A 13,229-nucleotide genomic window follows, 5' to 3' on the forward strand; every position below is an offset into this window, starting at 1 on the left:
TGATGGGGCTTTAATGGCAGAAGAAGAAGCAGTATCTACAGCCTCAGGACAGCACATAAGCTAACTGATGTTTTTTGTCAATGTCATTAATCAGTGCTTAAAAATGTAAATAATGTAAATGTTGAATTAATGCCAGTTTTTAGTTTTGTTAATAATTCCTCCATGCAACTACTATCAGACCTGTAACAACTACTTGTGCTGATGTAACTCCAAGACATGCTCAGTGCATCCTAATCCTATTAAAAACATGCACTGAGGGATTCACAATGTTCTCCTCCATAGATCTGTGCTGCATATAGAAATAACTTTTAATCAGGTTCGGTCAGGTTTATTACAGTCTCCTGAATGAAATATGAAGGTGGTCCAGTGTTTCCTATCCATCCCCCAGAAAGGCAGTGTTTCAGGTGTGACATGTTTTCTCTCCTTCCCACTCCTCCTCCCCCAGTACTGAAGAGCGTGCCCTTCACAGCCCGCACTGCTAAACGCGGCTCACGGTTCTTCTGTGAAGCCAACCTCTGTGACGACGCCAACTGCTAGCCCTTCCCCTTAATGCCAAGGTTGTCCAGGTGTCTTTCGTACGCCTCCTGACCCCATTGTGCATGCAGCATGAACCCCCCCCCCACTCCATCCCAACTCTCTTGTGTTCTACTTCAGAAGACTCCTATCAGATGTCTGGTGATAGGAGTCAGCCAAACCTCTTTGCCTGGCAGAGAAAAAAGAAAGTTGTACAGAGTGTCAGAATATTTTATGTGTGAAAAATATGCTGATAAACTCATCGTACAATTAGATATAACTGTGATAAATGATCAAGTATGAGCATTATGCATGAAATCTAAAAGGCTGTGCATTATTTGGGCATATTTCTTAACATTTTTTCTTTTCATGAAGATAAATTCAACAATCTTAACATAAAGAGGTTTGGCTAATTTACCAGTTTTATCAACGATGCCATGAGACTAACTTGTTTGGTGTTGGTTTCCGGCTAACATGTGACTCTTCTTTCCTCAACCACCACTGTTTCATTCTACCCCCTCCTCCAGCTGAAAAGAAGATTAATGACAGTATTTCCCACTCCTAAGAGAGGGTAAGGAAGGTAGCCTGGCTGCAACCCGGCCTGCTTGGCCCTCCAGCTCCTGTGTGCTGCTACAGTGATGTCAGCTGCTTCAGCAAAAAAAAAAAAGAAGCTTTACAGCACAGAGATTTGCTTTACTACACAACATAGACAGATAATGAAATGATAACTGGAGAATATATAAGAAGCCTGTTAAAGGATGTTTATTAGAGTCGATATTTCTTCTCCCAACAGCCATTGCAACATAAAATCATTTTCTTTGTTTACATTTAAAAAAAAAAGTATTGTTAGCCTCAGGGAAGAATCCCCTGTTCACTTAAATATAATAACATCATCATCCTCACCCCTCCCTATGTGTTGCATGTCGTTCAGTGTTCATTTACCTCTTACCTGTCAACAATGTACGCCATGTTTTGTCTTTGCTAACTGTCAACCGCGGTGTGCTGAACAGCTATTTGGTCAACAGGCTCTAGAGGAAAGTCACACAGTGAGTGATAAACACAAACACAGTCTGTGTCCAGAATTTGTTACAGATCTTAAAGGTTTCTGTTCACTTTAGACAGCTTATTGTTGCAAACTGAAGAGCTTGTTGACCATCTTACTGTAACTGGAATAATGATGCCTATCATTGTTACTGCTGCATTATTAGTGTCATAACTACATTCCCAAAGCCTTGAATTTCACCTTCTAGTCAGTTGAAATACAAGGTTATGGGAATGTGTCGTTCTGTGTTCATTCTGTATTGTGTATGTCCTTATTTTATCATTTTGTATTTCTAATTCACAGTTAATACAGCTAAGGTTAATTGCAGAACTTTTTCTAACACTGAACTACTCTGCAGTATATTTCTAGTCATTTATTACCACAAAAAAGAAATTAGAGGAAGTTTGACCTCAGGGTTTGCAGTTTGACCTCCGGGTCCTCTAACATATGTGTCCCCCTGCCCTGTCTCTCACCCCCTCTCTCCATGCATACTCACAGATCTCCGAAACCAGCCTTTCCTGCGAGCTGACGCGTTGATCCGGAGCGGTTGGAAGAGACCCTAAACCACTTATTCGTCACTTATACTCCCCTCCCCATTATAACCATCCTTCCCTGTGTCCCGAAGGCCCATCTCAACCCTGAGGCTGTAGATCACAAAGACTGAAAAGAGGGGACAGGACAGAGCCCTTGTTTTAGCTGGGTAATTTATTTATTTATGGAGGCCCTTTAAAGCCACTTTAAGTGAGCAGGCATCATTACAGAAGCACAATGGGCTGCTCCTCTCTGGCTGCGAGCACGAAAGACTTTCCCTGCTCTGTTTGCGCTGAGGCATTGACCAGGACATACAGGTGAGGTGAGTTGAGGACTGGTGGACCACGAAACAGGAAGAACGCTTTCTCTAAACAAGTGCCTGCCAACATGTGGATCTTATTCCCAAGACTAATAATTTCCTCAGATTATGCAGTCATACAGTAGCAGGATTTAGACTGGGAGGCAGCCAAGTGAAGATGCCAACTCTGCTGCTGGGACATTTGCCTTGAAGACACTCGCAAAACCTTCCTCCAAATAACAGAGTAGCTTGATATGACAATGAGACATTTGAGGACTGTTTCCTCACATTAAGCCACACATCACGTTTAATCAAGACTTAATGTTGACATGTTTATTTAGATTTCAAACACATATATTCCCTGGGAGTAAAAACTATAAGATTCTTTTTTTTTCTCATGGATGAGCTAGCCAAACCAAAATTTCTCCAATGCCTCATGTTTTGTTTAAGAAGTGCCTTTTGTGTAAACAGTGTTATTTCTTGTGAGTCAGCCATAATTTGTTTATTTTACACCTTTCATTTGTTAAAGATTGTATTTTTTATTGCCTTGTACTATAACATTGTCTTCATGATACTGACAAGAATATTCAAAAGGTGAAATTTCGAGCTTTAAAGGCACACAAAAACTAGAAGGTTAGGGGACTAATGCAAAAAGGAGAACTTTGAAGATGAAGTCTTTATTTACCTCTCTAATACATAAGTGCATTTAAGCTCATAACAGCTGACACAAGTTTTTGTGTGCCTTGTCTAAGTGACTGAAACTGAATGTTATACCCTGACAACACTTTGTCACATTTTCAAGTGACATTTTGGAAGTGACTGAAGAAGATGATTCCACACGGACAGCTGTTTAAGGGCTCAGATGACGTCGGGTTGACCTGCTATATGTGGTGATGGATGAAGGATATTTTTAAGCTTTTTTTTATACCTTTATCTTAATAGAGATAATCCCTTTCCTCCTAACAGACTGTGTTCAGATATGATATTGGCACAAAGGGACCGACCGTCTTTACACTACTTAATTTGGCTTAACATTGTATGACACTATTCTTTAAGTGGACCTTTATATTATTGTACAGTCAAAGCAAGAAATTTACTTTTGAGAAAGAACTATCCGTGATATTGTCCATTGACTGAAAGATGACACTTCCTGTTTAATAAATAAATAGATTATGTAATAACTACAAGACTGTCATTACAGTGCCGGAGTATTAAAGCAAAAAGGCTGCTGGTCTTTCTTTGATGAAGCAACATTCAAAAAAGCAGTTTATCTACATGTTCATGTTTTATTTCTTCACTTTTTTTAATGGATAGTTGATGTTAATTTATGATGTTTTCCAGCAAGAGATAACGAGCCTTCTCTCCAAATGACGGACAGAGCCACCGCACATGTCTACTATAAAAATCCATTTAATTTCTTATATCAAAAAGAAATAGAATCATAACAAAACAATCAGAGCCACAAATATCCATGTGGGTTTTTGCCACCAAAAAAATAATTTCTCCAACTGAAAGATGATTGTTCTAATTTACATGGTCTGGTGAAAATCTAACAGAGCATGATGTGTAAACAAAAAAAAAAAAAAGGGAAAAAATTCTGTTAACAAGTGTGGGGCAATGCCAGAGTGTTTCCTCTAGGATGGATGTGTCTGAGCACCATGCAGAGTGATATGGCAGGTATGGCCCATAACCTCAGTTAAAAGCAGCGTGGTGAATAGTGTGACACACTGTGAGAGCAACAATTTTAAAACTAAAAACCAGGCAGACAGACAGATGGTTAGCATTAGCAGCAAGGCAAAGGAATTAACATAGGAATGCTTATCAGGAAGCTGATCAGTCCCCTTCCTGGGAATGCACTTAACAATGAGCATTAACCTAAATTAGATATCCATGTAATTACATACAATTTAAAACAAAAACAAACAAACAAAAAAAAAAGTCAACTCAATCTCCGACAGAAGTACGTACCATAAAACGGTCTCCCTGGCCTTTCCTGAAAGTACATTTACAATCAAAAGACAAGGAACAAAAGCTAAATGCAACCATTCTCAGCTAATTATTCATCGCAGATCATTTTTTATTTTCAGTGATGACCAGAAATTCACAGAAGCTTGCTCTCACTCCCAGATAGAACTTTCTAGAACAGTTAAGGAGCAAAATCCAGCTCCTGTCCAGAGTGTCCTGCAGTAGGCTAAACCAAGGCCACGGATATCCATCCCAGACTGTTCATCTTGGAATGTGGACTTTTATTACAATCATCTTCATCCAGCACACTCTCAATTGTACAATGACTTTAAAAAAAAACTGTTAAAAAGTACAGACTGCTATTTGTTACTGATGTTTGTATTCCTGGGTATATTTTCAAGACACTTTGTTAATAGGTTTATATATATGCAAATATATATATATAACTTTAGTCTGTGCAAGGAGGTAAAAGACAATCACTTGAATGTAGTTCTCTGAGACAACAGAACGTACACTGTCTGCGATGCTGAGTCCTCCATGTGTACATGTGTGCAGTTAAACATTTCATTTCTCACCCAGCCTCGGTCTCCTTTCAGACCTCCAGCAGCAAACGTACATATACACATAACAAGAAAGACTGAGCCGGACCAGCATCCAGGAAGCATTCATAGTGAGCACTGACACTTCTCCTCTTTTTCATGAACAACAAAGACTTGGCATCGTTTACTAGGATGGAACAATATTCTTTTTTTCCCCCTATACAATTCATACAAAAATAAAAAATTAAAATTGTTCCACTGCCATTTGTATCTCTCTATCTTTTACATTTGCACAGAGGTAGTGGCTATATGCATGAGAGGGGAGGGAGAGTTGTGAGGAGGAGGTGAGCAAAATTAAAGAACTGAATAAATGTCTATAAAATGGTTCCTTTTCGTCACCAGAGGATTTTTTTTTGTCAAAGAACAAAATATAATACTGCAATCACTTAAAAAAGTAGTCCTTCATTTTATACATTTTATACAGTGTTCTCGCTTTTTTTTTTGTTGCTTTTCTTTTCAGTTGGTAAAGGCATAAGATGAGAGAGCTTTTTGGCTCAGCACTGAATTGGGCAGGGCAGGGCAATGTTGGCAGAGTTCAATGTATGCCGAGCTCTATGCCAGCGGGTCACTCATGTCCTCATCGCCCTGGGAGAGAAGCTCCTTCTTTTCATCCGTGCTGGCCAGAGAGTTGCGGCTGTTGTGGGCGCCCATGTACAGGGTGGCATACACTGGGTTGGTGAAGTTGGTGGGCTGTGGAGCAAAGAAAATTACATGTTGACTCAAAGGGCAAGAAAGGCAGAGATTTCTTTTTGTAATCTGAAAGCAGCATTTACTGCATTTTGTTCTTTGAAAGGTTCTTTCAGTTCACATAAATTACAAAAAACCCCAAAACATTTCTGTCTTAAAGGGTCAGTTCACTTTAACAACAAGAACAAAACATTAATGTTGATGTCGTACTGTGTGCCTGCCTGCTCTGGTTATTGTTTCAGGAGATACAGTCGTCAGATCCTAACTAATCAGTAGCACCTGACTAGTCTCCAAAAGGCCCCTTTTTCATCACATAGTTTATTATCTGTTCTTCCTTCATATAATTTACTTAAAAGGTACCCTGTGGAGTTTCTGATCTCTTGTAGCACCATAGGGCTGAGTGGTTGGTTGTCTCATGCGTGTGCACAATACATTCAACACTTTTGTTAGAGCATAAGGATACAATGCATTTTTCATGAGTAACAATGTTAATTTTTATTTGTTTGCAAGAAAACTCCACAGGGCACCATTAACCCTTAGATGCATACGTGGGTCAGAAATGACCCAGTGAGGTTGTTTTCTTGCAATAGCTTCGTAATGAAAAGTTGTTATCATTTCAGATTCCAGTTATTCCTCAAAAAACATGTTATTGATATCATGCCATTTAAATGTTTAACTTATGAGACTCTAGTTTTTGTATTACTAACCCAAGCTTTAATAGGTGGGTAAAAAATGACTCCTATAGACTTCCTACAGAATTTCATCGGAACCTTTGGTTCTTATCAACTGTGACTGTTAGGAATATATATTTAGTGGACTACACAGATTATATATACATGTTACAAAAGTGAAAAATAAAAATATTTCAAACATGAAATCATTCTTGTGTGGACCAAAATATAATACAAATGATTATTCTTAACCAAAATGACAAAAGTGGCATACAAACACATTGATTCTAACATAGGTCATTTTTTACCCACTAATAGAAGAGTGTAGGGTCCAGTCACTCGTGCATTTAAGGGTTAATAAACTTAAGCTTGGCTCCCCTTACTTTGTCTCATCCTTCAGGCAATTTCTTCTACCACTTCAATACAATTTCAAACCATTAAAAATATTTTTCCAGAACAATGTCTTGGTTCTTCACTCAGACCACTTTTCACTGGAACTACTTACTACTGAGGAAATGGCAACACAGATGGTATTCCATTCCCTTTGTGTATTGGGTTGGCCTCAAATTTCATAAACTGATGTCATACCTGAGAACTAAAAACCATCTGCATGGTGACTTACCATAGGTGTAGGTGTATTTGGGTGAACGGACGGAACAGAATTTGTCCAGCTGTGTTACCTTGTCTGGGTCCAAAGCAAAGTCTGAATCCAGGAGCTCCCCAGCATCATCGTCAGGGTCTCCCTCGTAGATCTTATAGGCAGGGTTCCCAATCTCGACATTCATGGCTCCATTGGTCATTCGGTGGTGCTGGAAGCCCTTGGCACTGCAAAAACACAGCAATACACAAACTGAGTTACCATCTAAGCAATAAATGTAGATCCTTATTGTTTATTAAAAAAAAAAAAAACTGTTTTGGGAGTAACCTTAAATTACACACATCACAGTGGCTAGAAGGTGATCAGAACTTGGCATAAACCAGGTACTGACTCAGCACCAGCAACATACAACCCACACAACCAAGACAACATATATTAGAGGTTGCCAAATGAACTTTTTTCAAAAGGCCATTTGATCAAACCCAGAGAATATACTGCAGCATGTCTATTGTGGAGAATGCTGGATTTACACACTGCAATTATTTGACTGTTTGCAAGCATATAAACATGATTCATAGATGCACTTTTGTATGTTTTCCTATGCAAGCACATAGCATGAGCCTAACATTTACACATGTGAACAGGGGAAAGTATGGAGATGCAAAAAGGACAAAACAGTTCAATTGTTTGTGCATCACCAGCAAAACTATTCCAGATAAGAGTCACTAGATTCCTGTGTTGCTGGATGGGAAACCCCGTGGGAGGCAAATAAGAGGCAGGCAAGGACAAATAGACAGATTTCTACACAAGACTAACAAAATGGACAAATGGATTGACAGACAGCATGGCCAATCTGGCTGGATATTGGGGAAGGGAGGGGACAGGATTTGTATGGTCAACAGGTGATTTATGTAACCCTATGAAGTTACCGCAGGCATTGAGAACGAGATTTGCCCGGCCATAGAGACCTGGGAGACAGGAAATAGATAGTTATCAAAAGGTAAGAGAAGCTAAATAGCATAGGTGAGAGGAACAGATGAAAAATGGAGTTTTGGGAAAAAAAATCTGAAAAAGCAGGACCTACCCGCGCATTCTCCGCTTGTACCACAAGATGGCACCAACCACCAGCAGTGCCAGTAACAGCAGCAGAAGCACTGGAATGACGACTGACGCTGTGCCTGCAGTTGAGCAAATAATGTGAGCAAATAGGGCCAAGGTACATGTTTTATTAAGAAAACTCTGTTTGGAAATTTGTGACTCACCTCCACTGGAAGCAGAAGAATCAACAGAAGCAGCTGCAACTTCACATCTGTATCCTCTCCATCCTGTAGGACACCTGGACACAGTGAGCCAGAGTTACTGGGAGTGTGTGTGTGTTGATGTGGGCGAGTTTGAACCACAGAAAAAGAGAGACAGAAGATGAAGGTAAATGCTAGGTTGTGTTGGGTCGGGATGGGTCTCATATCTTACTTGCACTGAGGGAGCAGTGTGCGAGGGTCAACTGAACATTGTCCATTCGAGCAGTAGTCTAAACAGGAATAGCAGCTGGGTTGGATATGACCATTGGGACAGCTAGACACAAACAAACACAGACAAATATTAGTTAGGCTCCTTCAGAGTCCTGTTATAGCTACATGTTCTTTCAGAATATGTTCAAAAATCAAGCAAGTGTTTGCTTTCTACATATGTTAGGTGATGTAATGTGCTTTTCAGGGTAACTTGTTTACAATGATGTCTGACCTTGTCCACACAGTACTCAGCAGTCCAAAATAAATGTTTACAAATATTGACACATCTAAAGCACTACATGCATGGGACTAGTATTATATGGGGACCTCTATCAATTTGTAATAATTTTGGAGGTCATTTGTGATCTTAATTCTGTGTGAATCTGCCATGTCTGTAATTTATGAAGTGAAAATTCCACTGCAAATTATCTGCCAAACACAGAGGTCATGTGATAATATTAGTCCCATGCGAATCAGCATGGGACTAATCTCTGTGATTTGTTGGTGGATGTTAAGCAGAGCCTTAACATTTTCAATCATATCCAGAGGGATAATGTCAGTAAATTAGAGTAAAAAACAGACTTTGATTATCCCATGCAAATGCGCTGCACGAAACACAGATGTGTGTGTGTGTGTGTGTGGGGGGTTATATCTAAAAATACTGTTCCTGTGTAGCAGTGCACAAGTCTAATATATTTTGTCCGTGTTTCATGTGGGAATTTACCTGCAGGAAACCTCCCCTGAGGGTGACGTCAAACATTTGCCCGTTGCACAGAATTGACACTTGTCCAATTCACACTGGTGTCCAATATACTGAGTGGAGCACAGACACAGTTTGGTGCCATTGGCAGTTTGTAAGCAGGTTCCACCATTCTCACAGAACCCTTCACATTTACCTGAAAATTGGGAATGAGAGAAGATATGAGAAAAGGTTTGCTTATATTAGTATTATGTGAACATCATGTAACAGATCTTTTAAAATAAGGTATAGCAAAAACTTTTCAGCTACATATCTTATTGTAAAACTCCTAAAACACGACGTAGCAACATCTGACAGTGCTGTCACTTACTGTACTGGCACAAGTCTCCCTGGTATTCTGGTGGGCAGCTACATGTCGGCTGGTTGCCGATGTTAACTGAGCAGTTGCCTCCATTCACGCAGTAGTCTTTACAAGTTTGGCGGTTGCAGTTGGGTCCTGTGAAACCTTTTGGGCATCTGCAGGTAGGAGCACCTAGGAAACAGATAAGATATGATTTATAAAGTTAAAAGAAATCTATACAGGTAAATAGGAATCAATACAACTGCATTTGCATACACAAAGGCTGCTCTTGGACTTGGACGTTTACTAGAAATGTACACTGAATTTGTATATAATAGAATAAATGAAGAACCAGAAAAGAACAAGAAATGGGGATATGCGGAATTCATTTGCTTCATCCCTCTCTGCTGCCTTTCAGCCTGTGATTGCTTTTGCTAATGAATACTCCAGAGAGCTTTCCTAAACATCAAATGGATGGAGAGAAATTGTACTAACAATTTTCATAGCAATGTAAAACATGTTTGCTCAGCTGCCATCTGTGATTTCACATAAATGCTTCTATCCTTTCACATCAAATTTGACATTTCATGTTTATTTTACTTAATCATTCACAAATTGGGGTATTTCCCACCATGGCTCTACTTACTCAAAGTGCAAGTCTGCCTATTTAATAACCTCTAAATGGAATAAGGTTTCCCAACCCACACTGGTTTAGAAAAACACCACTGATGCAAAGTAAGTAAAGGTAAACCCTTTTTGAATTAGGTGTTCACATCACAGTCCATGATTACATGTGAATGTGTCCTACTCTTACCTGTATGAGAAGCAGTGCAGGTGCCTCCGTTCTTGCAGTAGTCCCTGCACTGGTTGATCTCACATCTCTCTCCAGTGTAGCTGGGCTGGCAACGACATTTTGCTACCTGACGAGCATTAAGGAAGCAGCTCCCTCCGTTCTGACACTGAATATCACAGGAGACCGTGGGGGGAGCTGTAGAGGGAGGACACAGTTTGCATGTTACATATGAATGTTAAGACACCCAGATATAAATCCCTCAATGGTGTAGCTAATGTGGAAGTATCAATCAATCAATCAATCAATCTTTATTTGTATAGCACCAAATCACAACAGCTGCTCAGTATTCTGCGTTAGGGCTGCAACTAATGTTTTTTAAAATTAATTAATTAATCTGCAGATTATTTTCTGGATTAATCAACTAATTGTTTGGTCTATGAATCATTAGAAAACAGTGAAACAAGTCCATCCCAATATGCTAAATCACTAAACAATGTCTATTCATGTCTTGTTTTACAATCCCAAAATATAATAAAAATAATAATAATAATAATAATAATAATAATAATAATAATAAATAATTTACTTTTAGAAAAGCAACAAATTCTCACATCTAGGAACCAAGAACCACCAAACATTTGAAATGTTTGCTTAAAAAAAATATTTAAATGACTTATTTAATCAAATCACATTTTAATTATTGTTATTGTTGATTGTGCCCATTGTATATATTGTTAATTGTTCTTTTATATCATATATTTATATTTATATGTACAAGGCAGCTGGAGGACTGCTCCAACAAAATGTCATTGTCCTGATAATGACAATAAAGACTATTCTATTCTATTCAAATTATTTGCTGATTCATTTTCTTTCAATCGACTAATCATTGCATGACTGTTTATGGTGCGTGTATATTGTGTGTAAGTGGACTTACAGAATGGCGACTGAGTGGGGCTCGCTCTCTCCACACATGTGCCATTATCGGCAACATAGTTGTTAGGACAGGTACACACTGGTCCACTGGGGCTGAGCAGACACAGCCATTCACACTTCTTCCTGTCACATGGATTAGTCACTGGTGCAAAGACAGACAAGACATCCAGTAAGAAAAAATGCATAACATGTATATAAAAAATACACTTTAAATTCTATAGTATATTTATTTTCATTAAAATTCTATGCATCGTATGACTCTGAGGATGCAAGAAAGAGTCTACTATGTGTGTAGGAAAAGTGTAAGCCTATTCAAGAAATAGTATAATTCTTCATATTTGAAACTCACTCTCCGGCTGCTTGTAACGGTGGTATAAGACTATGTCAGTAGCGTGGTTGATGCCTGTGGTGAGATTCTCCATGGGGCCTTTTCCAAACTTGTTGACCCGGAAGACAAAGTTATTGATGTATGTGACCCCATATATGTAGTCCTCAAAGATATCTATGCTAAATGGATGGAGCAGATCTAGGATGGGAAAAAATACAACATATTAACAAAGAATCTCTAAAGATTTACTTCACATTTCATAAGATTTTTCATAAGACACAAGTGTGAAGTGAACTCAACTGTTTTTGATGCCAGTGACAGCAATGACAGGATCAGAGCCATCCAGGCGAACACTTCCAATGACTGAGAGTTTAGCATCTGCCCAGTAAAGACGCTCATTGAAGTAGTCCACAGCCAAACCTATGGAGAAGAAACTTGCAGATTAAAACACAGCAACCTTTGAGGATTAAAAGGCTGTGATTCTGCTGAGCTGGTCCAGAGTGTAAAGCTTTCTTAACTGGTTGTGAAGAAGGGACGTTGTTGAAAGAACATGCCTGCTCAGTTGATGAATCAGAGTTAAGATAAATACTAAAATGTTAATGCAGACTGACCTGTGGGCCACTGGATCTTCTCATGAACTAAAGTTTGCCTCAGAGTCCCATCCATGGCAGCTGTCTCAATTTTTGGATGGTTCCCCCAGTCTGCCCAGTACATGGTACTGAAAGAAAATAGAGTTCATTAAACAATCAAAGCATCTGACAACAGAGCCACCATTATAGAAAGATATGATTGTTTCTCTGAAGCCACACTCTTACCCTCTCTGTGGATCCACTACGATGGCGTAAGGCTCATCTATCATGCCAGAGACGAGGGTCTTGCAGTGCTGGCCTGACATTTGAGCCACTTCAATAACATCTCGACCAGAGTCGGTCCAGTACAGGTTACCAGCCACCCAGTCCACTGCTATACCCCGAGGCATCTTCAGCTCTTTAATCTGGACACAAACAGAGAGACACTTCTAGGATATCTGTGTGTGACGTGTTTGTAATGGATGGATGGATGGATGGATGGATGGATGTAGAGTTTTAATGGCAAGAGATCCAGCGTTACCTGCAGGTTTGTGATCCTGCCCTCGCTTTGCCGTCGGTTACGGTGAGAGTTGGAAGAGGAGGGTGATGATGAAGTGGACGGTCCTGGAAGTTCATAGGAAGAGATGCGGCCTGTGTGCCAGTTAGTCCAAAAGATGCGGTTGGTCTTAATGTGAAGGTCCATTGCATCAATACGCACACTGGCATCACCCTGGAAGGTCTGCTCATAGCGCCAGTTGGGCATGCCAGGGTCCAGGCTGCGGATTTCATTGTCATCTGCTATGTAGAGAATCTGTTGACTGCTGTTCATGTCTGCAAGGAATAGAGAATATTTAAATTAATTTCTAATTAAATTATGATAGCTTAAAAAAGCCCAAAAGGATAAGTATAGTATAAAACAGATGTAGTTCTGGTCCTCACTGTCAGCCTTGCAGGTGTCATTGATCCTGGTGAAGTACTTGTGGCAGCTGCATTTGTAGGAGCCCTTGGTGTTGTTGCACATGTGGGAACACACTCCAAACTGCAGGCACTCATTCTTATCTGAAAAATGGAGAGCCAAAAGAAAATCACTTTAAAACAGGAAAATATCACAGTGTATCTCCATGCCTGAAACCAAAAACATCCTCTATATT

At 39.6% G+C, this 13,229-nt stretch overlaps 2 protein-coding genes across 4 annotated transcripts in view; one reads left to right on the forward strand and one right to left on the reverse strand.

Moving 5' to 3' along the window:
* The window catches only part of fmnl3 (formin-like 3), a 30,598-nt gene extending 26,512 nt beyond the window's left edge, over positions 1–4,086 (forward strand). The window contains exons 25-26 of one of the 2 annotated variants that reach the window (XM_053318169.1): positions 446–557; positions 2,054–4,086. In XM_053318169.1, coding sequence (XP_053174144.1) covers positions 446–537 — 92 coding nt within the window. In that variant the 3' untranslated portion in view covers positions 538–557; positions 2,054–4,086. Of the gene's footprint in view, positions 1–445; positions 558–1,040; positions 1,085–2,053 lie in introns of both variants that reach the window. The other variant, XM_053318170.1, reaches the window with a different exon arrangement.
* The window catches only part of lrp1ab (low density lipoprotein receptor-related protein 1Ab), a 90,053-nt gene continuing 80,600 nt past the window's right edge, over positions 3,777–13,229 (reverse strand). For both annotated transcript variants that reach the window (XM_053318167.1, XM_053318166.1), the window contains exons 75-89: positions 13,018–13,137; positions 12,620–12,909; positions 12,325–12,503; positions 12,121–12,227; positions 11,810–11,929; positions 11,531–11,707; positions 11,183–11,323; positions 10,267–10,440; positions 9,483–9,644; positions 9,137–9,308; positions 8,375–8,476; positions 8,167–8,240; positions 7,989–8,082; positions 6,987–7,131; positions 3,777–5,638 (exon numbers count right to left, since the gene is read on the reverse strand). In XM_053318167.1, coding sequence (XP_053174142.1) covers positions 5,501–5,638; positions 6,987–7,131; positions 7,989–8,082; positions 8,167–8,240; positions 8,375–8,476; positions 9,137–9,308; positions 9,483–9,644; positions 10,267–10,440; positions 11,183–11,323; positions 11,531–11,707; positions 11,810–11,929; positions 12,121–12,227; positions 12,325–12,503; positions 12,620–12,909; positions 13,018–13,137 — 2,195 coding nt within the window. In that variant the 3' untranslated portion in view covers positions 3,777–5,500. The remainder of the gene's footprint in view (positions 5,639–6,986; positions 7,132–7,988; positions 8,083–8,166; positions 8,241–8,374; positions 8,477–9,136; positions 9,309–9,482; positions 9,645–10,266; positions 10,441–11,182; positions 11,324–11,530; positions 11,708–11,809; positions 11,930–12,120; positions 12,228–12,324; positions 12,504–12,619; positions 12,910–13,017; positions 13,138–13,229) is intronic.

Source organism: Scomber japonicus, chromosome 4 (assembly GCF_027409825.1).
Source record: "Scomber japonicus isolate fScoJap1 chromosome 4, fScoJap1.pri, whole genome shotgun sequence".
NCBI classification, from domain to species: domain Eukaryota; kingdom Metazoa; phylum Chordata; class Actinopteri; order Scombriformes; family Scombridae; genus Scomber; species Scomber japonicus.